At 48.0% G+C, this 27,981-nt stretch overlaps 2 protein-coding genes across 4 annotated transcripts; one reads left to right on the top strand and one right to left on the bottom strand.

Annotated features, from left to right (window-relative positions):
* The first annotated feature begins 488 nt into the window (after positions 1–488).
* On the top strand, positions 489–13,761 carry tasp1 (taspase, threonine aspartase, 1). Of its 2 annotated transcripts, XM_057047208.1 has the most exons (14): positions 489–690; positions 1,130–1,310; positions 1,411–1,478; positions 1,554–1,622; positions 2,228–2,348; positions 2,708–2,792; positions 2,854–2,933; positions 3,071–3,189; positions 3,764–3,883; positions 4,499–4,577; positions 7,344–7,454; positions 8,411–8,518; positions 9,026–9,099; positions 12,749–13,761. In XM_057047208.1, the coding sequence occupies exons 2-14, from the start codon at positions 1,172–1,174 to the stop codon at positions 12,839–12,841; spliced, it is 1,266 nt and encodes a 421-aa protein (XP_056903188.1). In that variant the 5' UTR covers positions 489–690; positions 1,130–1,171; the 3' UTR covers positions 12,842–13,761. The 2 variants fall into 2 exon arrangements, with proteins under 2 accessions (XP_056903188.1, XP_056903189.1); XM_057047209.1 differs by lacking the exon at positions 7,344–7,454.
* Positions 13,762–16,516: 2,755 nt separating this feature from the next.
* Positions 16,517–26,264, bottom strand: ism1 (isthmin 1). 2 transcript variants are annotated; one of them, XM_057047207.1, is made up of 6 exons: positions 25,443–26,264; positions 20,904–21,119; positions 19,867–20,110; positions 18,325–18,468; positions 18,135–18,224; positions 16,517–17,824 (listed from the first exon to the last, which is right to left on the bottom strand). In XM_057047207.1, the coding sequence occupies exons 1-6, from the start codon at positions 25,578–25,580 to the stop codon at positions 17,307–17,309; spliced, it is 1,350 nt and encodes a 449-aa protein (XP_056903187.1). In that variant the 5' UTR covers positions 25,581–26,264; the 3' UTR covers positions 16,517–17,306. The 2 variants fall into 2 exon arrangements, with proteins under 2 accessions (XP_056903187.1, XP_056903186.1); XM_057047206.1 differs by having other exon boundaries at positions 16,518–17,824; positions 20,904–21,122; positions 25,443–26,263.
* Between the last annotated feature and the right edge of the window lie 1,717 nt (positions 26,265–27,981).

Here is a 27,981-nt window from a genome sequence, read left to right as displayed (position 1 = left end):
TCAACACCCCCTTGCTATTATTCTGGAAAAGATCACATGATTATTATGGATTTGCAGCTGTGGTCCACAAATGTTTCTAAAAATAGCTGTGGAGCTGAAGAAGATAAAAGGGGATGTCTGATGAAACGTTTTAGAGTGTCTGATCTGTCTCACATCTAGTAATTTATGCAAGAATACAAAGCGTAACGCCACAAAGGAGAACACTCACACTGTCAGAAGCAGCAATAGAATGGAACAGATTAAGATATAGAACTGTAACTGCAAATATGAATGTAACTCATCGTCTATTTCAAGCTTCAACAGTCATTTTATACGTTACAAAGCATTTGTCCAAATGTGCTGTCACCTAAACTAAAAAAAACACGTAATAAATGAGTTTAGATCGTATCTAAATACATCTGTGTTTTCACCTGCCGAGGCTTTTATTTTGTCTCTCCGCCCACGTGCACCGATGTTTGGAACGAGCGCACTTCCTTAGCAACGCGTGACTGAACCAGGAAGTACTTAACGCACGCTAATGCTAACTAGCTGCGGTCTGAGCTGACCAGTGAATGTCTGTGTCAGCAAAGTGTGTTTCTCTTCCAAACCTGCTGTTATGAGTCCCGTTAGTATTTCCATTTACTAAACACATGTCGGGGGTCACCGTGGTTGTCGCACAGGTCTGTCGCTGGGTGCGGAGGGGTGGAAATTGTAAGTTGTTTTGACTGAGGTATTAGCATGCCGATCGCTTACAAGCTAACGAAAGCGCACATGAAATATGATTTTGTCAGTAAAGTACCAAAAGTCATTCCTTATTTTTTTAATAGTTATTCTAAACATAGAAAATCTTGTTTATCAACAAAAACATGGAAAAACTACGGTAGTACGACCAAAATAAATAGCTTGGAAAGTGGCGATTGACGTGAATTGTATAAAATCGTTGTCATCGTCGTGATCAGCATATTTTATGATGCTTCAGGGGAACTTTGTCTTTTTCCACCGATCCATACTGTAAAACTAGAGATTGTAGTTTAAAATCAGCACAGGCAATAGGACACTACCATTTCAAGCCTTCACGCTAAAATTTCCGCTGTCAAATTTCATCTAGTATCGACTGACAGTGATAATTCTGAGTGTTTCTTTTTTACAGACTCGCTATGGAAATGATCTGCATGATGGTGTCTGTGGGGCAATGATAGGCCTTTCGAGTTATGCAGGGGTTATGGACAATCTCAAGAATTCTGAAGATGAAGAGCAAAAGCCCAAAAAAGAGGAGTCAAGCAAGAATCAGAAGGCAAAACCTGTCGGTGGATTTGTTTTAGTGCATGCTGGTAAGATTTGTAATCAAAATCAACAGCAAAGGTGTGATCATATTCAAAAGAAACATTAAAATCAATTCTATTTTTATGTCTTTCTGTTGGTTACATGTAGGAGCAGGATACCATTCTGAATCAAAGGCCAAGGAGTACAAGCATGTGTGCAAAAGAGCCTGTCAACGGGTAAATTTACGATGGGATTCAATGATTATAGGTAATATTTATAGCCAATCCGTTGTCGTGCACCTACCTTTCCAGGCTGTGGACCAACTCAATGCTGGAGCTCTTGCAGTGGAAGCTGTGGCTGCAGCACTGGTTGAACTTGAGGTGAGTCGACCAACATCAGCTAAAGACGAAACAATGATCGGCTGGTAATGGGCGATAAATGATGTTATATTAGATGTTTGCACGACTGCTCAAACCTATGAAGGTTGTTGGTTAAAGAAAATGCTCCTGAAAATACTGTTTCACCTCAGCAGAATGTGTGATTACACTGGGGAACAATTTGAAAATAATTCTCTTAAGTTAGATTTTTGTGCTGGTTAAAATTGTCATTTTGAAATTGCGCTCAGTTTTCTTTCTAGCCAAATCCCACTGATTAGCTGTAGTCAGACCTGCCAGGTGACCACGACCGGACTCCTCTCCAGCTATGTGGCACCTTGTTGGTGCGGTCTCAATAGAGACAGTGGTGAGAGGTGTGCGCAGCCCCCAGTAGGTCAGTACTAGCGATATCCTATAGAGGACACTTTGACCTATGGGGGATCCTAGAGTTCAAAAACTTGACATGATAGAGAAAAACTGAGATCAGTTTTGGATTCTGCACCCAATAATTAGTGAGAAACAGCTGTCAGAACTCTGAATTGTGTTCCCCAGGGTTATACAGTTACATGCAGATGGATTTTTAATGTGCAGTCTGTTTCCAATGGTTTCAGGACTCCCCATTTACAAATGCAGGAATGGGCTCTAACCTGAATTTGTTGGGGGAAATTGAATGTGATGCAAGCATCATGGATGGGAAATCCCTTCAGTATGGTGCTGTTGGATCCATTAGTGGTAAGTTCATCTAAATCAGAAACGGTATCCTGGTTTCCCAGCAGACATGCAGTCAGCCTGAGTAAAGACATCCATTCATGTCTTTTTCAGTCCAGTGTTTAACTGATTCATGTAATTAGGAGATCCGTTGTCATGGAGACCACCCACCTTTCACCTGCAGACACTTTGGCTCACTAACAAATGACGGATGAGATCCTCATCAAAGCCATTTTTTTAATTTTAAGAAGCTTAAAACTGTTGACCACACAAACAGAATATGGGGAATGAAACATTGTTTTCTGCTCTTTTATTAAATGCCTAATTTGTTTGTCCCAGAATAAATGAGCGTTCGACTGTGATCATTCATATTTGCCCCTCAGGTGTGAAGAACCCAGTTTTAGTTGCAAATCGCCTGTTGAGCGAAGCTCAGAGAGGAAAGTTATCGGCTGGCAGAATCCCCCCCTGGTGATTATCCACCACATCTGGATCCACTTTGCAGATGTGTTATTTTAATTGATTCTGTCAGTTTTTTAGTAGGACGAGGAGCACTTGAGTGGGCTGTCAGCCATGGAATAGCACCGTGTCCTTCAGAGAAAATGGCCACGAGTAAGTTTGGTCCTCAGAAATCTCCAAACCTTCATTAAATAGATTTGTCTTTTCTTCACATGCTTAAAACTGTGTTTTCAAACTGCTGCATCGGATTATGTTCGTGGGTTTAACTGAGAATGTTCTTTCACCTGCAGAGTTCAGCTTATCTGCCTACAAGAGGAACAAGCGAAAGATGGAGCTGGCAGAAAAAATGGAGTCGGGACACAATCAGATAAAGAAAAGGCGACAATCAACCGAACCAGCGAATCCTACCGTACGATAATAAGATGTGTTAAATGTTGGAAACGTGCACGTTGCCGTCACGAGGGGAAGGATGTCGTAACAAATCTACCAACACGTCTGATTTAGCTGCATGTCAAAGCAAGAGAAAGAGGCTCCGTGACCTTTGAGCGCCGCTCCATCCGTTACCCCTGACTAATGAGTGCTTAACCCGCCCGACCCGATGCAGAGTTTGTGGGATGTGGATTGACCCAAACGTCACTTATCTGTGCGAACGTGCCTGCAGCGCGCACGATGGATTCGTGCCTCATTGTTGTCCGTTAAGACCTCACATTGTCACATTGTCCATAGTAATAAAGTCCTTAATGGGGCTAAATAAGGTTTCAGAGAAAAATGGTCGCGCAGAATTACTTTACTCTGCAGTAACAGTGTCAACAGAAAACGTGCACGAGTTTGTCTCAGTTCACGTGTATCTACAGTAGTGATTAATGGAGATGTGACGTCCTAGTCACTGTTGTTTATTTCTGTTGCATCACTCTTCAGTTCTATCGTTAATAGCGACAGGATTCGTCTGTATTCATACGCCAACTGTTCTTGCTTTAATGAAGGAAGATGGCTCGGGGTGCCTCGACACAGTGGGAGCTGTGGTGGTGGATCTGGAAGGAAACGTGGCGGCAGCCGTGTCCAGTGGAGGCCTCGCCATGAAGCACCCGGGCAGGGTCGGACAGGTCGGCCTGTCTCAATATAACAATGCACATTTCTGTGTCACCGCGTCCTTTTGTCAGCTGATGGGAGAATATTTAAACAGTCGTTTCTACTTCAGCTACTGTGAATATCCCGTGGTTTGATTAAGGTATCCATTTAATTGATTCGTTAGAATAAAAACTGTATTGAATTGAGGAAAAAGTAAACCACTTCAAATGTTTACCTGCTGATTTTAAGAGTCCTGATCAGGAGAGTAGGCGTTTGAGTATGTCCTGCAACATGAACGCAAAGCCTATATAACATTTACTGAACGTGTAAACAGTAAATTTCTCGCCAAAATGTCAACCACAAACAACTTAATGAGACCATAATGTGCCTGGGGGTTCAGATCCCCTCTAGTGGACAAAGTGGGTGTTTGGGTGCAGCTGTAGGATAAACAATACTGTCATTTACACAAGCTTAACTCATAAATCCTTTTCCTGCTGGACCTTTTCTTTACTTTGCAACAGTTACAGTTGATTACGAGGTCTCGCTCGCCAGAACGTAAACATGTTCGTGGTGATTGAGCAACGTGAATCACTAGTCTTTACGTCACCGCCAGTGCATTTCAATCGTGGCCTTTTCCTGTTTGTTCTCAGGCTGCTCATTATGGTTGTGGCTGTTGGGCTGAAAACGCCTGTAACATGAGCCCGTACTCGACAGCAGTGAGTACCTCAGGTATACCCAGAACACTCTCCAACTCACCCCACCGTTGTCTGTGTCACAACAACTGTGAATCCCCCTCTTCCTGTTTGCCAGGAGCATCCTGCTTTACATTACAGAACTGATGTCAATCCAAAACAGACCTTTAGTGCGAGTGTCTCATTTACCCTTGATGAGGGCAGCTTCAAAACGCCTGATAATACTTTCTGATGGACAACCCTTCCTGCCAAGTGATTCTCGTCATTCATTTCCTCGGATTATTGACTCATCGTCTGCGGGCTTTGTTAGTCAGCTGCGTGCCAGGTGCATTGAAGAGCCCTTTGGATTTGCAGTGGCATTTGACATGGGACACCTGCTGCAGATATGATGGGAGAAGTATGTCTCTGAGCGCACGGAGAGGATGGTCAATCCATTTTTTACAAGCGGGCATATGGCCGAGTTCTCACACATGTTGATCCAGGTTTAAAGAGCTAGAAATAGATAATTCCTGACATTTTGATTTGTTGAGTTTCCAGGCAGATTCCACCTGCTGCCGACCTGAAACGTGGATTTTATTGTCTGAATTTTTATGGTTTTCTATTGTTTTACAGTTTAGAGCTTTAACGACACGTATTGAGAGAGCAGCAAACAGGTCTTAACCAATAATAAAAATGCCGACGGAGGGACTGGCCCCATCCTCGAAGCCCCGGGGCCGTGACTGGCATCATCCTTGTCTTTATCATCATCGGGACAGGCAGAAAGAGGAGGAATGGCTCCTGAAGCTCTTCCTCTTCAGTCATATTAGGACAGAGAGCGTGTCCAGGACCAGGGTCCTTTTCACAACAGATGCTGTTTCTTGCACATGTTTGTGTCCTATAATCAAGTCTTAGACATTTCTGAAAAAAGGCACCAGTCAGAGCCGTATGATTTTTGAATCTGGGGGAAGAGTATATTACATCTTTTAGATGCGTAGACAAGAGCAACAGAGCTTCTGGGGAACCTTTGATGTGGGTCTGTTGAAAGCATCTCAGCGTTGGTGAGCTGATGTGATCAGACGGGCCGAACCTGGACGCGTGTGCACCAGAGAGATGGCCGGTGTGGATGAATGATCAGAGGCAGGCTAGGCACTCTTGCTGTTCATTTAAGTTTAGCATCATCCCAAACGTAGGCCGCTCTTTATTCTGTCATTAACCAGCTTCGCAGTCGTTTACATTGTGATTCATTTAGCATTGAAAGTCCTCGTGTAGCTTAATGTCTGTTATGTTTAGGCTGACTTCACCGCCGTGGTTGACTGGCCATCGTTTATCTGCGTAGATGAAGGCTACACATTTGCTCTTTGGGTTTTTTCCACCTCATCCTGTTTTCCTATATTGTGGCTTTGACTTTGATGTTGCTGAAATGCTTTCCTCATGCCTATAGACTGCATAATGTGTGTTCCAGTACGACACCTGCTTTTAATTTCCCAACATGAAAGACATCCCCATCATAATAAACAGAAAACAGCCATTTCAGTCCGTCAGGAGGAGCAGGATCCTCACCCCGGGTCGCTCTTTATACCCTTAACCTGACCACCACTTTGCACATACGCTCATTTTGTTCTGTTGTGTAACGTGCGCCTCATGCGGCTCTTTGTTTTATGTGTTGCCTGCTGTTCTTGGCCTTGGCTTTGCTGTGGCCACAGAGCCAACGGCTCACAAACGTCAGTGTTTACCCTCTCAGCCACTGGCTGTCACACGCTGGGACTGTTTGTTGGCATCCTTGCTTTTCCATTTTTCTAACTCTTTCTCTTGGTCTGGCGCTGCATTTCCAGTGTGTTTGCACCGCTGTGATGTTCAGGTCTCCTGGGACGGAGCGCTTTATGGTAAACACATTACAGAAGGCAGAACCTGGCCGATCTGACGTTCTGGTCTTGTTAAACAAGAGCTGAGAATGGCTCCAGGCATCTGGTCTCCACAGTTACCAGCTTGCATTCAGCTTTGTTTTAGTTACCTGATATTTTATGGCACTTTCGTTGGTGTTTACAGAAACAACAAGGCCGTATTCCTTCGTCTTTATGGGATTTCACTGGAGCTTTTCCAGATGTGTTGGTTTTCCTTTGGAGAGCTTTCTTTGTGGAAGCAACAGCACGTTATTAGCCTCAGAATTTTTCTGTGCAGCACACCTGTCTGAGGGTTTTTAAATGATTTTTGTGTGGCTGAAATACTGAAATTCCATCCCTAGAACATCCTCGTGTCAGAAATCCAGGGTCTCAGCCGTTAACTGAAGCTTTCTGAAGGACCCAATGGCAGGTTCTGTTTTTTCATGGCGTTTAAGAAGTGTAACGATCTGCGATTATAAGATGATCATTCGCGTGAAGAGAGGTTGAAATCTCGTTGCATCTGTGCTCCGATTTTGGAGTTGTGCAGCGTTCCAGCTACAGTGTAGCGGAACTGATCTTACGGAAGTTGTGGGATTAATACTTGGACGGCTGCTTCCCAGACCAGCTGGGAATTTCTGCGATGGAATCAGGATCAGAAACACGACCCTTTATTCCAGGTTACTGTCTGCATGTGTTGAGCAACTACAGAATTCTTCTGTAAGCAGAAGGAAGAACATCTGTATGAATGTATAGAAGCCTACATCCAAATTTTAGCTTGGCTCAGTCCCCATGTTAAGGCTCCTCCATCACCCTGTGTACGTTAACACTTAATGATGATGTTAGGAAGTAGAATTCAAATGTTACAGCTATTAAATGGAACATTTCCGTGTGTGTGTGTGTGTGCGCGCGTGTGTGTGTGCGCGTGTGTGTGTGTTTGCTTCCAGGCTGCGGGGAGCATCTGATTCGCACCATGCTGGCACGGGAATGCTCTGCTGCCATGCGGTCTGAAGATGCACACCAGGCACTGCTGGAGGCTATGCAAAACAAGTTTATCAGTAGGATGCAAGCCAGCAGGCTCCAAACATATAGATCCTCTCAGCCGTTGCACTTTTGGTTTATGGATTTTTATTTTTAATATGCGAAGGTTTGCCTTGAAGTGTGCGCCACATTATGCTTGAAAACCGCCGACTGTTGTGGAACGTGTAATTGGGCGCATTTTTGTTGTTTGTGTAAAAATTGTACATTTGGCGACGTTCCCAGTCGCGGTCAACGTAAGGAATACGATTTAGGTTTGTTTTCCTTGCATTTGAGTGTGCCTGTGAATGACCACCACAAAGGAACAAGACAGGATTAAGAGGCTTCTCTCTGTGGAAACACACAGTTCTGGCCCAGTTCAGCTTGAGACGTGTGCAACATGAAAGCTGGGCAGACTGGAAAAATGGGAATTTGAAGCAAATACGTTTTTCCTTTTAAGACGCACATTAAATGAACAAAGCTGGAGTTTCTGCCAACGCAGGAACAACAGCAGCAGCAGAAGCTGGCAGAAGAACCGCAGGAAGACGCAGACGTTTGAGTTTCTCTCTGTCGGGGCGTCCGGGCCGCTCTCTGCCCCCCCCCTTTAACTAGCCCTCGTGACAGGTTCTGCTCGATCTGACAACGTTCTGGTTCCATATGAGACATTTTTTTCTTAAAGATTGCATAAATTAAACTCCACTACCTGTCGTTCACAAACACCTGTCCATACAAATGGAGTGAAACATGGTTTGCTGAACACATAAAATAAACACAGGACAGCATGATTACTTTCAGTTGTATGAATTGGCCACACTTGCACATGACTTGGAAGGAAGGATTTATTTTCTTCTAGATTAATATAATTAGAATAAAAGCGCAGTATTTTGTCTCATCCCCATCCATGTGTGTTCCTTGGTTTGATGCATAAAGCGCGCGTGCCATCGATCATTTTTACAGCTCCGTCACCCCTGAAGTGGCGTCTGCTCTGCTCGCCCAGGTTCCCCCTTTCTGGCCGGTGAAGATCGTGTTCTGGGCGGCGTGATCGTCCTGCGCGGCTGCAGATGCGTGGAAGCACCTTCCTCTCAGAATATTCAGGGTATTTTGGGTGAGTCGGTATCATCTTTCAGCTCTGATAACAGCCTTTTCCACCTGCTCGGGTCGGCCAAGATCTGACTGTTGATATCTAGCGATCCATAATTAGGCAGATAAGGCAGAGAGGCAGGTCTGAGGCGGCACTGCGCTCTCAGCAGGTGGTCCTTGTTTTCAGTTGCACAATCAGGCTGTGGTTTCACAGAGATTCAGACCTCCCAGTATGGAGTCAACAGCTAATCCTCACACAAGTGGGAGCTGTGTGAATGCAGCCCATATTGGCTGGTTCACGTGATGGATGTGTTTTTGGATTTGACCTGATAAGAGAGAAACTCATGTTGACTTTCTTACCCATTTGTGTCTGCATATGCAAGAAGGTAAATTTGGAGATGAGAACTGGAATGTTGACACAGTGAGGTGTGACTTGCTTCCCATTATGTTCTGTTGACCATAGAATAGAATCGCACAGCTATTCTATACATAATGAATATGAATGTATAGTTTTGTTGCCTTTTTTCCACAGTGGAGTTCCTGTGGAGTCACACGACAGAGAGCATGTGTGTTGGCTACATGTCCGCCCAAGATAGCAAAGCAAAGGTGAGCTTTGGAGTTTATATCATCACTTCCTACAATCAAAGAATGAAAAATACACCAGAATTCGAACCGATGGGTTCCGGTCTGTACAAATATGTGTGTAATGGAAATGGTTTCCCAGTATAAACGGACTAAACCTTCCAGCCCTGTCTGAAATGTTGGGCCCAGAACTTGTCTGCGATGTGCACCGTCCCTTTGATGCACACAAACAGCATTAAGAAAGATATTTATTAGCAGGCTCAAAGCATGACAGCCATGCCCACACATTCTTTGCGTGACCTAGAGAAGCTGCTGCTATTTACAGTTAAAAAAAAAAAAAATTAAAGCAGCAGACGAGTAAAGACTTTATTTGATTAATTAGTGCCTACATTTTGGTGAGATTTATAGCTGGAGGGATTTTACTCCCGAAAAATACCAAAACGGACTAATTAAAAGGGCTTCCTTGTTCTGCTGATTTGTTTGGCTAATGTGTCTCTGTCTCTCTGGATAAAGACAGGCCACTGTTGTCCAAGGTCGGCTCACATTTCAAAGTGTTTGCCCTCTGTCCTGCCTCGGTCCCTTTCGCTCTCTCATTCTATCTCTCTTGTCTCCCCCCCCCCTCCCTCCGCGGCTTTACCTGGTCTTAAAAGACTATAAACTTTACTGCCCGTTGTGACTACTAGGATATCAGTATCAATCTGCATATTTGTGAGATGTGGTCTTGCTGTGAGGCTATATGTGGGGAGTGTGTGCATACCAACTGCCCTTTCACTGCTACATGCCCTCACCATATCAACCATTCCCTCAAGATAGACAATATTTCTGTAGCTGAGCGTTGCTCTTCATAAAACCAACATAATCAGCATTAACTTGCACAGGTTTGATGCTCACCTGTCGTCCTGAGCAGCATTGTGATATGGAAGCAGGGAGGATCTCCTTCACCTCTGTGGAAGCGGGAGATCTTGGCTGTCTTGACCCTCGTGGTTTCACTCTGGGTGCAGCCGAAGTGTTCCGCCCGCTGCTCCCCAGCTGGACCCAGACCCAGACCCAGACCTTCTCCCCACATTACTGCCAACCAACGCTGTTAGTCACTGAGGAGAAGCACTGACAACATCTGTTTCCTCACGTCTGACCTGAGGACGAAGAGGTTAATGTTGGAAAACGGGCCTGAGTGGACAGTCGGAACACCGTCCCTTATCACAAAGTTCTCTGCTCTTTTGTTATCAAAGTCAGAGATCCGCTGACTGAGTTGTAGAGATTCCATATACAGTAAAGTTCTTCCACAGCACCAGCTCTTATTGCACGGACATTCCTCCCATTCCTATCTGCGTCCCACTGGGTGTATCAGACCAGCCGGTCCGCAGCTCCACGGCTTCTGTGAGAAGAAAATAAAAGTAGTGATGAAGCAATAGCTAGAGACTTTAGGACAGAAGTGATCCCAGCATGCAGACAAAACAAGCGTGCAGACACATGTGGCACAAGTTCCCCAAACCTACGTGCACAAACTCAAAGCTGACCTCCTTTTGGTTTTTACTTTATTGCGTAACACATCAGTGGGAGTGGGTGGTCACAGTTGCTGAGAGGAGAACTCAAACTGCCCCATATAGACGAAAACTGCATCACTTTTAAGGAATTCTTCCATAAAACGAACTATATTTTGAGTTTTCAGCTGTAAATTGTATTTTTTATACCCAGCAGAGCAGTGTTGCCGATGACAGGTAGTTTGTATGTGACAAATATTTTAGTGGAATCTGTAGGAGTTCTAACGGGACTGTGAAAAAAGGCAGCAGCATTTTTCTACGGTGAGAACTGGTTTTATCCAGATGCTCATCTGCATCTGTAATGAAAAGGACATCAGAACACCAAGCGATGTTTTCCAGAGCCACAGAGACGCGTCGACGGGCCACCGGCGGCACTTCTGATGCAGTCCCTTTACCATTTTATCCTTTGCCGTGATTGGACAGATGAAAGATAAGCATCAGCAGCTCAGATCACTCTTCCTGGACATGATTAGCACTTTAAAGCTTTTACAGCCCAGATGTTTGCAAGCTGCATTAAATCAGGTAACATGTAATTCAGCGACTGTGGTTATTAGAAAGAACTGTCTTCAGTTATGGCACACTTCCTGTTTTATGTATGGATAATGAAAAGATGTGTGGCTTTCCCTGTAGAAGCTCTGTATCCTCATCTTCTGCTCTCTGAGAACCCTTGTAGAGGCAGATTAGGGTCTGATTGGGACATCTAGAGGTCTGGTTTACCTTCCCTAGCTGGTTGCTAACTGTCCAGCAGTGTTTCCAGCTGTGTCGTCAGTCTGGTCAGAATTGAGTGCAGCGTTATTAAGCTGTTTCCTTCAAAAAGGCAAACATCTAAAGGAACCCTTTAGCATGTCAGCATTAGTTGATTGTGACGAGGCTGTGGACCCTCTCCCCAAACAAGGCCTTCCTCTAACCTCCGCTTTAAAACATAAAGGGAGGAGATGAATCTGCATTACGGTGCTGACGGCGTAATAGCTCACCAGAGTGCTACCATGTGTGCCTCGGCTCGTCTGGCTGTTGTCCTGCTTCAGTGACACTTGCCCTCGGGGTGCCAGGGGCCACTCAGGACTGGGTCCGTCCAGCACACCCTGCACAGCCGGGGGACGGTGTCAGGCAGGCGCGGTGAATGCGGGTGGAGGCCGGAGCAGCGCTGGCCCCTGAGGAGAGGATGACAGCTGTTATTGGCAGAGGGGGAGCCGGTCACCTTTGATCCCCCCAGTTGAAGTATCGCTCTGGTCTTCACAGCTGTGTTTGCCCCTTCCCTCCTCCTCTGAACGTCTGCTCCAACGCAGAACAGTAACACTCTGTTCCCTTGATCCACATCCTCTGTCTCTTCGTAAACACTCATTTGGCATCTCCAGACTTAAGATGAATGGCAAAATAACGGGTTGCATTGTATTTATTACTGCCATCTGCTCTGGCACTTAACGTGCGGGCCCAGCCGTAAACGAAGCCCTCTGCAATCTCATTTCATTAAAAGATTACCTCATTTAGCTGACGGAGGCCTAGATTTGGTCCTGGCTCTCGCCTGTGTCTGGAGTTCCTTTGATACTGGAGTGATTCAGACAGACGTGTTCGAGGAAGACGCGTTGATGGAATCCTCGTGCTCTTCCGAGCTGCTTCCAGTCGGACGGAAAGAATCATTAAACTTGGAGAGTTTCTTCACGTTTGGCGCCTCGGAGTCAGCAGTTCCATTCTAAACCGACTCTCCTGTATCACAGAGAGGTTGAGCTCTTCTCCAAACGTACACAAACCCCCTAGTGACCTTTGACCTTCTCACCCAGCTGAGAAAACGCTTGTAAAAGGAGGAAAAACATGTTGTGGCCGACGGCCCGTCTTTAGCTCTACTGCGTGTTTCAAAGCTGAGCATTATGTGATCAGGTTGTCCTTTTTTATTATTGAGGAGGTATCGATGGCACTTTGATGAGCACTTTGCAGCGTATTCTCTACTCATCTATTAACTCTTTGCTTCCTTCTCCAGGTTAAAAACAGCATTAGAACATGGAACATTAGGATGTAGGCCCTCCCTTACATGGAAAATGCCCCAACTTTGTCATATTGTGTCACTGTATTTTTCATAGACTGATAGAATAGTCTGTTCATATTTCCGAATTCTCTTCTGTGTGTTTCTTACGCAGACACACATATCCAGGTTGCCTCCTGGGACGGTTCCTGGACAGTGTTTGGCCATCGAAGGCGGCGTGTGTCGGCTCACGAGCGTTCCAGATTGAGCTGCGTTGGTCGACGTCTGGGCATCTAATTCAGACCCTTCCAGCACCCAAACGGCGCCGCAGCTTCCCGCCACCTATTTGATGCCTTACCTGTCAAGCAGGCACCTGGGGGAGGGGTACTTTGGCTTCGTTTTGCCACGTTCTGCCTCTAGCATGCCCCCCCACCCCAAGCTTCCCAGTCTGATTGGTTGGACTGGGCACGCCATCCTTCTTCTTCTCTTTCTTTTACAGATGCTGCAACTTGGGAAAACAGGGTGGTTGTTTTGTACCGTCGAACAGATGAGCTTATTTTCTCTTTAAAGATGGACAGTTGCATGTTCTCCATATAGGTCATTGCTGTGGGTTATGCAGTTCCAAGCACATCAGCTTGATCCTCTTATCCTCCTACATATTATATAACATTATATTCAGTTTAGATCAGCCACCGGTTGCATGGCAGTGATTGTGTGAGTTCATATCCATCAGATATCCTGTAGATCCACAGGCGAACAGCTATGCACATGCGCACATCCAGAGCGATGGTGAAATGTATATAAAGGAGAAATAGCGCTGAGGCAGGAGAGTTTGACGCCACCACCAAGCATGACTGTTAGTCCTCATTAAAGAAAAAAAAAAGTTTATATTTGTAGAGTTGCTTCGGCAGATACGTGTACTGTATTATTTTGCTAAAAGCAGTTAGGTAAAAGCTCACTTTTATGCATAAAGCCAGTGAAATGGTGCTTTTGAGACCTGTACTTGAAAGGAGAGGGAGAAGAAATCTTCTGTTAAGTTACTCCCGTGAGTTTCTCTCTCTCTAAAACAATGGAGCTTGTTCATCCTTTGCCTAAAATCCTACTCCTATGAAATTGTATAAGCTATTGAAATGGTATGTGCGAACTATCTACAGTGCTCAGAATGGAAATAAAATCTATGTTGCTGCATTTCTGCACGTGTCCGTGTCCCAACGCCAACAGTGGTAACGTCTTGTCCACTTGCTTTGGTTCCCTTTATGGTTTTGCAGACTGTTCGACGAGGTATTGATGGACATCAGCTGTTCGCCTCTTGCGCAACTCCAGCTGCCACCTCTGGATTGCGGCCACTTGGAGCATCAGAGGGCCTCCGGCGACGATGCCCCCTCGGCGCTCCTCACCTGGCGGTGGTCAAGCGTCGGCGTCTTTGGCACCATCAGCGGGCGGAGTAGGTTTGACAGGTCGGTCGAGGCAGCAGTTTGCAGGAGAGGCGCTGTGCGTGTTTGTTTTTGCTCCACGCCTGCCTGACCTCGCCGTGGTCTTCAGGACATGGAGGGGTCCCCCCCCGTACTATTTTCCTTTAGCCCGATCATGTGTTATTATGGAGTGCTCTCTTTTCATCAGACCTAATCTGTGTTGCCGGGAGACCCTTGGCCCTGTTCAGCACAGACGCAACCCCTTCAAACATCATCCCTCTGTGTCCTGGATCCCCCTTAGCTTTGAAAATGGATCCCGGGTCTTTAAAATGTGGACGGGCTCCTGAGCCATTCAAGGTGTATCCAATGCCTCGCGTTCAGCACGGCTCTCAAATGCAAAACAGACGGTGGAGCAAATAAAGATCAGAGGGAGCAGCCTGTCCTCGCATGCCAGGCGCTGCTGTCACAGTGAATCACGGCCCTGCAGCTTCCATGCTTATTGTGGCCAACGTGCCCCCTTCCTCCGGCTAAGGGACGCCAGCCCGCTTCACAACGTGAGAGCGTATCTGCTGGAGTCGGCCCAGAGGAGCCGACCCACTTGTCTCTCCCAGCGGCCGCTGTTTGAGCATCAAACCCATGAGTTCATCCGAGGCGTCCCGTGTTTCTGGTTGTGGGTTGAACTCATGCGAACCAGGGTGACAGCAAAACCGGTATAGATCTCAATTATGTGACGCTAGCAATGTAGGAGTAGCCTAACCTTCATGGTTATGAGAAGGTGGTCCCTGCGGCCAAATGTACCAGTTTTGGAACTAAATTAGTCATTAAAATCAGTGTCCATGTAACTAAAGCTGTCCTGGTTCCTGTGGTGCTACAAGGCCCATCGCAGAGGAACGTTGTAAGGAGTGTGTGGCAGTTCCTCTGGGCTGGAGGGCTCTTCTATGTCCCAGAGTATTGGAGTGCTTAGTTATGTGCTTTGCCATTGATGGTGTGGTTGCAGATCCCTCAGCATCTCACTGATGTCCCGGCAGTAGGGGTTAAGTAAAGCACCCGTGCCCTCTCCGATGCTCCACAGCTACTAGACCTGTTTGTTCAGCTGTTTACCCCACCCCACCCCCCTCCCCAAAGCAACCCCAATGTGGGGAGAGTGCCAGCAGTCCTGCTGCTGTTTCACATTGTGTTGGGGTGAAGGTTTTAGAGATAAGCCAGATGAACAGCTCCCTGGTCCAGGCAGGCTATTCCAGATTAGTAGACTGAAGAAACCTTTTAATTAGGTTTGCCATGCCGTGAGGGCCCTGTGGTATTGTGGCCCAGACACTTCCTGCATAGTGCTACACCACCCATCAAGCAGAAGACTATGTGAATGAAAGTGAGCGAGAGAGTCTAAAAATGTCGCCACCACATCTGCACGCCACCGCAGAATGAAGAGACGCTCAATCGCCAACGCACACGGCAGTTATTTACTAACTACAAGCCCTCCAGCAAAGACAATAAATCACCAAGGCTGGTTACGGCAGGAGATATTTCTCCACCGAAAAGCTTGCAGGTGGAGATTTATCTTCATCAGATAGAGTATTGACTTGTCCAAGTTTATATTGTTCTCATATTTTTAGCTCGGTTCCTGTAGGGAGCTCCTAAAACTGGGCCTGTTGGGCTCTAAATCACGATAGGCGCTCTGCTCGCTACAGAAATAGAGGCATACTACCAGCAATCATATCTTAGTGTTGCTTAATGAGCCCTTTCGGCTCATCGGCAGTGGACCGCTAATATGGAGCTACGCATCGTTTAGGACGCGCCACAGCCAAGTCCTGGAAATAGCAACGCACAGAAGCCTCGCTCAAGGACGGCTCGAGTATTTCTGCTCGCTCTGTAGTTGCCGGTCAACACTGCAGCCGCGTCGCTCGTCCATTTGTCACGCCAGAGTCAGCCGGGGTTGCTCCCACCTGCAGCCCGACCAGGAACCAACCAGCGGAGGGGCGATGGAAGCGAGCGCGGCGCCCGAGTAGCGGCCTGCTCTCATGACACGTGGAGCCTGTGATGAGACACCGGGGGTGTGTGTGTGTGGGGGGGGGGGGAGGCTGTCCTAACGGGGCAGGAGATGGCATCAGCGAAGGTTCGAGGGGCTTGACCGGGAGAACAGTGAAGCAGCGCCTCGGGGGTGTCCAACATGCTGGGGCCTGCTGCATTATGAAGACAATCACCTCCAGCCAGCTGCGCCGGTCACAAGGCAGCAGGAATGAGAGGCCCATGAATGGCCTCCTCTGTGCGACAAGAACCGCAACGCTCGGCCAGGAGGGGAACGGTCAGAGGTCCACGCAGCGGACGGGCAGCACCCGGCCCGCAACACCGGAGAGGACGCTGAGGAATTACTTAGGAATGCCAGGATCCGTGCCAAAGACAAAGAATCCGAGTCACATTCAAAGGAACTTTATCCCTTCTCGTCTCCTCTGAAGGAATATCGCAATCCCATCAAAAGGCCGCAACGCTGGAAGGAGCTCATGAAATAGTTAAATTACAGCCTTGGAAGAATAAACATGCTGCGAAGACATTTAAAACATTTATTCATAATTTTATAGCTCCAAAGAAATTGCCCATTCCGTGCTTTTTTTTCTTTTTTTTAAAAAAAAAGGTCTTTGCAATGATTTATTCCGGACCTGAGGAACAAATAAGCACAGCGTTCGGAAAAAGGCTGAGAAATCTCACACGATCACTGACACCAAACTCAGACGCGGCTACAGCTTAATAAATACTTTACAAAAATAATGCAGGTTTTTTACAGCGACGGTCCGCCTCTGAGACGTGGGGGACGTGGTTCTAAACTGGGAGGATAAGACAAGATGAGCATGCTAAATACACTCAAGTTTACAGGAGAACCTGGAAAATGTGGAGGAGGAACGGGGAGAAAATCGGATCACCCTGCCTCCCCCAAACACATTCCTGAAGGATCTCATTATTCTATTACCACAGGTCTCCTGGTTTCACCAAACAAAACACGGACACGATCTAAATACGAGGATTCCTAGAACGACACAGTTCCCTTTTGCAAAAACAGACTTGGATTTCACTTTAAGTCGGAGGAACAACCGGTGATTAATGGGTTTCATTTTATTTTTGGAGGCAGATTCTATTTTTAATTTTTTTTTAAAAACAACTCTGGTTTTGGTGAGGTCAACAAGTTTCTTGTGCATTCTGAATTTTTGGTTCTGTTGGTTCTAAAGAGAGTAAAGTCTTTCCACAGAGTCTATGACTGTTATTGGGCCTAAAACAGGAGAGACAATGGTTTCAGCACCATCGTTGAAGGTTTAAACAGTTCCTCAAGCTCTGCTAGAACTCTCTGGCTTCCTCAAACTGTTTGTAGTAGTCTTCGTCCTGAGGGTTATTCGGACATTTCTGCCCGTTGTTCGGCGGCCTGGCTTGGTGGTAGCGGCTCCAGTCCCCCTTACAGATGATCCAAGGCAGAATGTCGACCTTGTAATGGAGGTCGGCGGAGAACTCGGTGCTGATGAGGTTGGGCGTCCCGGCCCCTTTTCCGCGGCTGATGAGCTTCATGCCGTCGTCATAGCAGCAGTGCTGCGCTGCCAGCGTGGTGGACTCCAGCGTCAGCATGGAGCGGATGCAGTAGCGCGCCGTGGGCTTGTATATTTCCAGCTTCTCCTTGGGGCCGCTGGCGTCTTTCCACCGGAAGTCCCTCTGCGTGACCACGTCGTGCACGTCCGCTGAGCTGTACGCCACCTCGGTGGGGTAGGAGCAGGGGCAGCTGGGCAGATCATTCGCCACCTTGGTCATGTACTTTTTCAAAAAGTCGCTCTTGCAGTTCATCCAGCGCTCACAGCTGTCGGTGTCTGCAGGGAGCGAGAAGGTCATTTAATGCTCCGTCCTGACAAACGAGGAGTTTTTACCAGGCGTAACTCTAACTGAGCTGACTAAGAACGCGGCTGTGCTGCTGTGCTGCTGTGCTGCTGTGCTGCTGTGCTGCTGTGCTGCTGTGCTGCTTCCTGCTGCACATTGTCATATCTGCACCAATAAAGGAGTGCAAACCAAGCGTGAGGAATGCAGAGCGCACCGTGGAACACTGCTGCCAGGTGGCTGAACTGCCGATGATCGTGGAAGAGCATCGAAATGAAAGATTGACAGAAGTATGCGGAGGCTCACCGACACCAAACAGCTCCGTGGCGTTGAACTCGTTGGTTCCGGCCAGCAAGCTCACTTCGGTAGCTGCCGTCCGGAAGGCGTCTTCAATACCTGAGGAGAGATGAGCGCGCAGGTGATTAGATAATGACATCCACAACATGTCCATGAGGGCGTCCTCACTGGTGAGGAATGTTTTTGTCCTGAGACTTACCTGGGCAGGTGGGCATGTCGCAGGTTCTGGACTCGGTGGCCGTGCAAGCGTAGCCACAAGACCGCGTTCGCTTCTGGTTTCCATTGCCACACGTGACACTGCATACCGACCAGTTACTCCAGTCCCCCTCTCCATCCATGTAGTCTAGAAGAGAGAGAGACACGGGGAGATCTTGAGCTCTGATGCAGGCCACATGCTGAACTTACTCAGGCCTGTTAGCATGCCTCACTAATAATAAGTGGGGGACTTGAAAGGGGATGAGGGGGAGCTCAAAGTTCTCTTTGACTTTGGCCCTTAAAGCAAATCCCTTGGAGGGAAAAACTAATTCATGCACGGTATCGTCCACATCCAGTGCAGCTGTGGAGCTGGTGAAGAGGAAGATTCAAATTTGAATTTATGTCTGCAGACATTCCTGATGCTACTTGACTCACCACTGCAGGGTCTGATCATTGGGCCCAGCGTGGGGCTGCATCAGATCACGCTGCATCAGCACTGGAGGAACTGTGTGATTCCTGGAACGTGTTTGTGACTGAACAGGGGATTGTGGGAAACGATGAAAAACTCTGCATGAATCTGACGTCTCACCACCAAAAGAATGTGGTCATAAGTCTTCGGGACCACCTCCGAGGATGGTTTCAGTGATTGGATCTCCATTTGTCCTCAATGACTTTTGCAGCCCCCAAAGGTGAGGAACTGTCATTTTCTGCTGAAGTGCATTAAACCCAAGTCTAAAGAGCCCCGACAGCGTCACCAGGCGGCCGCCCGTCTGTGAATGGCTGGTCTCAAAATAGGTAGTGAAATGGCAACAAATGGTGGACTTAAGTCTTTAACTCCAATTATCTTTGAACACATCACTGTAATGGCTGTACATGGAAACAGTTATGCTGGGCTCTATGACCGACTCGCTCCACCACCGCCCCTACCGCACACTAACGCACGCATCTTGAAAGCCGCACGCCATCGACGAGGAGAATTAACATGGCTGCAAATATTTCTGGCTGGGATCCAAACCTTAATATACCCATTCCTTCCCCCTCCCCACCATCTGCCCCTCATTATGAGAATTTCGAGATGGCTACAGATAGCCATCGGGCTCCCCTGCTCTTCCTTTTCCATAGCATACTGTGGCCATTGAGCTAGTTGCTACGCAGAGAGAATTTTAGGAACCTCGGCAGTAATCTGTCGGCTCCCCACGCAGAGAACAGCGGCCCACAATGGCTGACAGAAACTGGCTGTTCTCAATTATGATAATTACACCTTCCTTGTATGATATGAAATTAAGGGTGACGGAGCAACGGCCATGATGATAAGCCTGACAAACAGGGGCTACAGTTTGAAATAATTTTGTCCTCACTGCTTTGGAGCTACTATTTACTGGCTTTAATGATTTCCATCACAGCACGTGCACTCCTGTTGGTGTGGGCGCACGGCAACATGGGCCAGATGCAAAGTTGGTGCAGGACGGACTCCTCATTGAACGCTCACTGGGGGTGAATGTACAGATTGGAGCGTGTAGAGCCGGTTGCTGTCCATCGCTCTCACCGTATTCGGTTGGAGACTTGCCACCTCCTCGCCGCTCCCATTCTGTCGAGGGCCTGAGGAAGTTGCTGTCTTCATTGTTGCCCCCGTAGTTCTGGTCGTGCTCCTCGTTGTGACGTGCGGGGAAAGAGGGTGAGTGCGGCCACCAGTTTCTCCAGTTGGGAGAGGGCCAGCTGGGCTTCCTCTCCTTGCGGAGGCTTTTCTCCGCCTCGTGGCTCTCCAGCCCGTCCACCACCTCGATGGTCACCTGCGTGGGGCAGCAGAAGTCCGGTTAACGCAGCAGGAACCAAGGAGCAGTTCTGGAGATAACTGCTTCATCAGCGTGCCTTTTCTGATTAGCCACCACATGATACAGCCACCCTCCCCCTTTCCTGTCCAAACACATGTGCCTCCCAGATGGGGGGGGGCTCACCCCTGCCCCACAGTCACCCTCCCACCTCTCGGGCTCTCTCCACCTAAACACGGAGTTCAAAGGGCTACTTAGGCCTCCTCCAGACCATGAAAGCCAGATGAATCCCAGGATCAAAGACCCCCTCCCCAACACCCCCGCCCCTCCCGCAGCCTCACGCCCTTGTTCAATCGGTCGCTCCCCTCTCTTCCCACATCTTGAGATGTTAATACACTTTGTTCGTGCCCGGATTTAGCAGCGATGCTCTTTCAAAGAGAAAGACCTCCTCGCTGGATTAGACGGGGGAATTATTTGAACATGGCAGCGGTTACTTGGCCATCTGCGTCGCCGGAGGAGTCAAAGGCGAGAGTTTGCCTCACATGTTGGTGTCTGTCCTTCTGCACAGGGGCTGGAGGTTATGTGTCTGTGTGAGCTGCCTCTATAGTGGACGTGAGACATGCAGCGCCTGTCTTGAGCGCCCTGAGCCAGGACGTGTGAAAGGAGACGAAAAAAGGGGGTGGTGATGTGCACCAAGCTGTTTTCCTCCTATATGTTTGCTCTTCCTGCCCTCTGTGCTTGAGTAGCCATGTCGCACGAGCGAGAGAATGCATCAAAGCGCCGCTAGCAGGTGTGCGCGGACACACATGGTCACCTGTATGTTGGGGTTCTGGCGGCTGATGTCGGCCTTGGAGAGGTCGGGGAAGTTGTGCAGATCCAGGAGGAACGCTCCGGGGCTGTCCCTGCGTACGCTGCTCCCCTGCGCCCACGGGAGGGTGGAAGGTTTGTGGGCCAGCCGGTGTTCTGGTCCAGATCTCCGCTCCTCAGGAGCCAGTTTGGTCGAAGAGCTTCTTTTTACATTAATACTGTTCTGCTGAAGAGACAGAAGGAAGGTTGATCGTGTTAGTGGGTTTTGGATTCAGGATAGAAACAAGCTCGCCCGCTCGCACTCAGCAACTTTATTGATTTCTCATGTTGACAGAGGTTCATGTGGCTGTGACCTCTGTCATTAATCCTGTGGACAGACAGACACTCCTGACTACAAAAAGCCAATGAAACGGTGTTGTGCGCCTGTCTCCCACCAAAATAGCCTCCCCACAGTCTCCATTCAGAGTCCCTGTTGCACACCGACTATATATTTTTTTCCACTTTTAACTCACAGAATATGTTGTTTCTTTACCATAGTAATATAATGTTGACATTTTTAGCAGGCTCTGGTGTTGGCAAGAAGAATAGAGCAGTGTCAGGGTTTCCTGTGCTGGAGCTATACAGAGAAGCCTGAGCAAACATTGCAAAAATAATTACGTCTGCCTTCATGAAGACAGAAAAAAAACCCAAAAAACCTCGAGTTTGTTTGACAGAGACCGTAAATTTGTCCCAAATGAACAGTTAAAGCACATGTCTCCTGTCAGGTATTCACAGAAGGAACAATTATTCCTCACTTGGACAGACAGCCATAAGTAGCCAGCAATCATCCATTTTGGGGTGGCAGGAATAGGATCAAAGCAGGCCATCAATCTTGCTGCTCCTTTTCTTTTTTCTTCCTCCGCAGTGTTTTTGTGGCCAGTCGGAGGCAGAGAGCACGGCGAGCGGCGCTGTACGGCTGCGGTGGCCAGTCACAGACAAAGTGTTAGCTCAGCCACATTGTGGTGGATATAAAAGCCCCCAGCAGGGCCGTTTCTGCCCAGCGTAGGTGCACTCTGGGACAACATGGACACGGCAAATGGAGTCGCACAGCGAGGCGAGAAGAATTATGGATGCATGTGTGACTCAAATGGAAGAAAGGGCTTCATCAGGCTCCCATTCAGCATTAGCACCAAGGAAAACTTTCTTTTCACCCATACTCTTGATACCATAATTAAAATCATTCCGCTACCCATAATTTTCAGGATAAACAGAAGGTGGTTCTGCATTTCGCCTGCGGTTCCCAGCTAAAATTAAAGGGATAGGTCATCCCCAAAATGAAAATTCAGCCTCACCACTGTAACTAGGGAAGTGTGGGTGAAGCCTCCTATCCGACAGCATCCTTTTAGTCTCGCTGTGCTGTCTCGGATTGCTGGAGCGTGCACGTACAAACATGGCACCTGATTGTAGATAACACTAGACATTTTTAACTGTGTCCTATTGCACATTTAAATGATGCACAACCATGGCTAATTTGATGTGCATCCATGCTTACTTCACATTCCAGGTCCTCCTCTTTATAACTGCACTGTAACCGTAAATGTGCCCGAAGCAACACTTCCAGGTTCGGCTGCCACGTAAGTACAGTCAACAGTTGCTGCAATAAACAGGTGCTGGCTGGCTCAGATTTTAGCTTATCTAATTAGCAAATAACTGCAGGCCACACATGTAGCTCTACAATAATTCAAACCTGCTGCCAGGAATCTCTCAACGGCCACGCAATCCACAACCACCGAAGAATTCTGCCCCTTTTTTTCACCGCGAGGATGTTTTCATTCACCTGCCTATGGAGATAACGTTCCCAGAAATCCACATGTGGCGGATTAAAACACACAAAGCATCTGTTCCTCAACTTTGCCTCATCTCAAATCTTTCCGCTGTCTCCATTATTTGGTTTGAAGTGAAGCAGATGGCTCCGCAAATGTGTCAGGATTTAGGCAAAATGCCGGAGGACGGGCACATAGCTTCTCGGTTGTCCAGCCAAATCCTGGATCTTCAGTGGTTGTTCCACGTTGTAACACGTGTCAAAAGCTGACGGACCCGAGCATCAATGTGGTTCATTTAATCTCGTCTCTAAATCACCTCTAACTCTTGACATTTGTGAACGTGCTTTACTCCCAGGAACCACTGGAGCCTTCTGAAAACACACGTTTAGGTTAAACATTGTTGTGTTCGCACTAATGCAAATGGATCTGTGCTTTAGTTTCTGATGGTATCATAAAACAGGAAGAATGCAGCAATTTGTACCTGAATTCAGAATTTCTTTCACGATTGGAAATGAAAATATAATAGTCAACTTAGAGAATGAGGCTTCATTTGCAGCCTTGTGATTAACTGGGACCAAGGTTTGAGCCGTTTGTGTATTTGTCTTGTTTCCTGCACTCTTCCAACTTTTTCCAGTGGTTTAGAGGGAAACAGTTGCAGCATCTCGACAGTGTTGGCGTGTGGCGATGTGGTTTAGAATCTCACAACTTCTTCAGATCTATCACGGGTTCAGCTGCTCCAGGCAGCTGCAGAGGTGGAAAAACTCCAACTGTGTGTTTGTAGCTCCTCATCCAAACGGTCCATCTTAAAATCAGTAAAAAATTGGATCCAGATTATTTCACGTGCGCAAAGATCTGTTTTTACTGGTTCTACTGGTTTTACAATGCTTCATCTATAACATCATTGTCCCGTGATAAACACGTCCGAATGGTGCCAAAAGCGTGGCCTTCAAACGTGGCCCAACAATGAAACGCAGCGATGGGACTATTGTTGGAGCCGCTAAAAATAAATCGGCATCTAGTGCGTCCTCAACGCTTTTATTCGAGAGTGACGCCCCTCCTTGGTTGATCTGGGGGCCTCCCAGGAAGTCACCCACCATCCATCCACCCCTGCTGCCTCCACAGCCATGAATGCACTCTTGCACACACAAGACAGACCCCCCCCCCCCCCCCCGCCCCCAAGAGGATCTCTTCGTCTTCTTTTTCTGCTTCCCCCTCTCTCACTTTGTGAGGGCTGCTTAAAGGAGCATGACTCCATTTTCAATCGGGAGGACCTCGGGGGTCCGTCCCCTGAGGGAGGCTGGCAGGAAATGAAGGCAGTGCACATTGTGCCAGATGCTTTTCAGCCCTCCCCTTCAGTAGCTGGAAGTGAAAACTATCCCTCCCCTGCCACACACCTCACACTGTGTCTGTAGGTTTATGTGTGTGTTTTCTTGTACTTCCTACACACTGAGTACCAAAATATGCATTCTAGCAAAGGGAGGACATTTTTGGGGAGTGAGGACATTTTGGCTGGTCCTCAAAGGGTTCTAGGTTGAGGTGAAGGTATGGGATGGTTGGGTTAGGGTAGGGAGTTGGGTAATGTATTATGTTTATGAAAGTCCTAAAGGATGAGTGTGTGGGTGTGTGTAATTAACACTGTTAAATATACATTTACATCATGGGCGAATGAGACTTCCAGGTGCAGAGCGCCTCAACGAGGCCTCTCAAAAGGTGACATCGCCCTCTTTGGTGGCTACCTGGCGAGGCAGGTTCAGCCAGGACCGTGTTTTGATGGTGCACGGAATGGAAGGCACCTCTAAGGTGGTTTTCCTGCAGTTCCTGAGAGGGAGCTGCCTCACAGTCTCAGCAGCCTGCACAATCTAGTGGCGGGCTCTGTGACCAATACTTGATAAATTCCTGGAATATTTCTGTAGCTTTGCATACCATAATAGCCAATCTAACCCATGCTTGCACACACGCACACACACACACACACACACACACACAGGTCAGTGATGGCTTTGACAGTGGAGATAAATCAAGTTACCTTCAGAGTGGTGTGTTATGGGTAAAAAAATAAAATCTTTCCATTCATTTCCAGTCAGCTATTGTAAAGATTTTACATGGGTGAGCATTTACCACTGAGGCATTAGAGCCCTGTAGTTCAGTAGCATGCTAAATATACATCGAGCAGCTGAAGTATTTAACACATAAGAAGTCCTTGGTGAGGATTTGAGACTCTCCCGGAGACGGAGACCTTCACGTTGAGTGTCGAACCCGCAGTTATACATTTAAACCCATGTAAAGCGGTGTCATGTTGACAAATGCCTCCTTTATGAACTTTAAGTGAGACTCGGTTCTAAACTGCACCACAATAGGCCACTAAACTTAAACAAGTCATAAATGATTGTGACCTTTTTCCACCTCCTGAGTGCAGATTTGGGCTCATTTCCGGGCTTCAGGTCACTCTGCCCCCCAGCTGGGTGACAGCGAGGAGCCGGTGGTGACAGAGAGGCGCCTGGAGCCAGTTTTTAACCCCAAACCGGCCTCAGGTGGAGGCGGGGCTCATCTTCCACCCCTCTGGCCAGGGGCCACATGGGACACCTTGGGGACTCCACATCCGTGTGCATGTCATCAATCCCCCACCTGAGGCACTGACTCCTGGGGATTTTATCTGACCCATGTGCGGTCAGATATCAGCTGTCATCTCTCGGATCAGGTTTCCCCCACCTGGAACGCGCCAAATCAGAGTTTTCGCAACTCACCTCTCGAAGCGCCGCGTCCTGATCCAAGCTGGCGTTCCCATTCCCCTGAGGCAACGGGCTGCTCCGCAGTACTGTGATGTGCAAGGTGAGGAGAAGAAGTCCCAGGAGCAGCAGCAGTTCCGCCGCCAGTCGCACCATCCTCTTGACGCGGCTGCTCTTGGAAGCCTGCGCTGTGGTCGGAGCGGTGACTCCGCTTCCTCCCGGTGCAGAGACTCCAATCTCCGGATCCGCCGGGGACGTGGAGCCGCAACACCACTTGGGAGCCACTTCGGGGATCAGAAATGCAATAATGAAGGGAAAATGATCGGAGCCGAGTGCAAACGAATGGTTTCTGATTAGTTGTTGACCCAATGTCTTGTTTTATTTGGAGGTTATTTGTCTTTTCTGGTAAGAGTTAATTGGGACTGTCTTCGTTAATGAATTCTGGTATAGCTGATCCTCCAGTTAACACCGTGTAGCCAGTGCGGGACTCCAGTGCGCACCATGAACACGCTCCGTTCGCCAAAGTCGCAGCTCCGCGGTGCCCCCGCCACATTGCGAGTCTCACGCCTCAGTCTCCAGTTCCACTCCGGCCGGTGTGCACATTTCTTGTTTTGTCCACATTTTTTTCCACCTCGATGAGACACCTCTTTTTAAATATCCAGGTCGCCCAATAAAAGCAAATATCCTCTCAGTAAAGTTTTCACAGCGATGTGGTCGCTTCACGAACAGTTTTCATCCATGGCTCCACCGACTGAGAGCCCACTGAAAAAGAGTCCCCACCCGGAGGAAACGACTCAAACCACGGCTCACTTTAACACACGCTGTACTTGTTGTGAGCTCTTGAAGTGGATTTGTACTATACGCCCCTTTCAGACGCCCTCCCCCTGGTTAACTCTTTCGTCCCTCAACCTGATGTCCGTTCCAGTTTTTTTTTTACCCCAAATATTCCCCTGGAAGAGCAAACATCCTTTAAACACACCACGTTTTTATTATACCCCCCCCCCCCCCGCCCCCAACACACACACACACACCACACACACACACACACACACACACACACACACATTTTGTTTTTAACCTTTACTTTTCTATATCTTTACGCAAGCTTTTACCCCCGTCACGAACAGGGTTTGTGGCCAACAAAGACGCCCCTAGATTCTGAAAAAGAGGCGCACCGCTCTCAATAATCACTCTCTCAGATTTCGGTGACCCTCGGAGGTGAAGTGGGCGCGCCAGTGCGCAGCAGCGCAGAGGAAGACACCCGGGTGCGCGTTACAGGGGGTCCTTCCTCTCCCGCTGACATCCGTGCAGCGGCACCAGGGTCTCTTCAGTGCTGCTAAAGGAAGGAGTAATAACACTTTCAGTGAAGACAAATGGCGTGAGGGGATTAGCCTTTCCCAAAGCCTTTCATTGTCGCCTTCAAAGGGCGGGTCGTTGTCAAATTACGCACGTTGGAGGATCCACGAGACGCTCGCGTCAGAGCGCGCTGCGTGTTAACGGTATTATAGACACAAATGGAACAATAACGAGTCACACCCGCGTCCACGAACTGAGAGTTCAATTTATAAACCTTTAAAAATTTTAATGAGGTGTTCAAACACCTTTAAAAAGCACGTGGCCAAACGGCACAGACTCCGTCTGCTAATGTTGGCGTAAAAGTGTCTTCGGAATGAGAAGTGTGCTTCCAAAGCTCATAATGTGTCAGTGTTTTCACCCAGAAGGCTCTGCTGGCGATACATGTACATCCCGATCACAAATCTGCCCAGTTTCTCCAGCAGATACTGACGTAATGGATCAAATCCCCATCAGATGGTCTGAAAACGCACCACATATGCGTCTGTACTGCAGGGTTGAGCTCTCAGATGATTCCATTCAGGAAGAACAAAGCTGTCTGAGCCCCTGGAAACCTGTTCTGGGTCTGCCTCACGTCAAAAATGACTTTCGAGGAGGAAGAATTCTTTGCCCGGATGGAGAACACAGCGCGAAGAGGAGGCCAGCCTGCTCCGGACACAGTGGTGCATATCAAAGGGGGCAGCGGAGGATCCCCCCGCCCCCTCTCAGAATAGCAGCCACATGCCATTCCAGTAAGTCCGGAGTATTTGGATCTCCAGTTCAAAAGGGGCTGGTGCAGGCGGGCAGGGCTCCGGGGGCCTTGCCCACCGGTAATCTGGTTGCACAGATGTTTTGAATGCCAGCGCAGGCCGGTTCTGCTGAGGCGAGGGGGCAGTTGGGAGCGACAGGGAAGGTTGGAAACACGCATTCTTTCCACCTTGTCAGGGGCGCAGCCTGGCTTCTCAGGCCAGACGCGCAGACACGGGACAAGTCTGGTGAATCAAGAGCAGTTTAGTGTCTGTTGGCAAGGACCTCGCGAGACGTTCCAAAAGACAGACACGCACGCACACGGCAGGTTAATTAAGACATCTGCCAACACGTAAAGCGCATAAAAGAGGCTCCATTGCCATCACACTTGGGCTTAATTTGATTTTTCATATGAGAAACACATTTCTCATATTCTGAGGCGCTGCTGCCACATTTCAGCAGGTAAACTTGAGTAACA

Source organism: Takifugu flavidus, chromosome 11 (genome assembly GCF_003711565.1).
Source record: "Takifugu flavidus isolate HTHZ2018 chromosome 11, ASM371156v2, whole genome shotgun sequence".
NCBI classification, from domain to species: Eukaryota; Metazoa; Chordata; class Actinopteri; order Tetraodontiformes; family Tetraodontidae; genus Takifugu; species Takifugu flavidus.
Note: the sequence above shows the minus strand (reverse complement) of the source record. Positions and strands in the feature narration are given on the sequence as shown.

What these genes read in the sequence shown, in the direction of transcription:
- ism1 (XM_057047206.1), bottom strand. Translation starts at nt 25,580, where the DNA reads ATGGTGCGACTGGCGGCGGAACTGCTGCTGCTCCTGGGACTTCTTCTC. An exon ending in CAAGTCTCCAACCGAATACG is followed by an intron (nt 18,469 to 19,866) that starts GTGAGAGCGATG and finishes TCTCTCTTCTAG; the next exon opens with ACTACATGGATGGAGAGGGG. An exon ending in CACGGAGCTGTTTGGTGTCG is followed by an intron (nt 17,825 to 18,134) that starts GTGAGCCTCCGC and finishes CGCTCCCTGCAG; the next exon opens with ACACCGACAGCTGTGAGCGC.
- tasp1 (XM_057047208.1), top strand. Translation starts at nt 1,172, where the DNA reads ATGATAGGCCTTTCGAGTTATGCAGGGGTTATGGACAATCTCAAGAAT. An exon ending in TTCAGAGAAAATGGCCACGA is followed by an intron (nt 2,934 to 3,070) that starts GTAAGTTTGGTC and finishes TTTCACCTGCAG; the next exon opens with AGTTCAGCTTATCTGCCTAC. An exon ending in GACAGCAGTGAGTACCTCAG is followed by an intron (nt 4,578 to 7,343) that starts GTATACCCAGAA and finishes GTTTGCTTCCAG; the next exon opens with GCTGCGGGGAGCATCTGATT.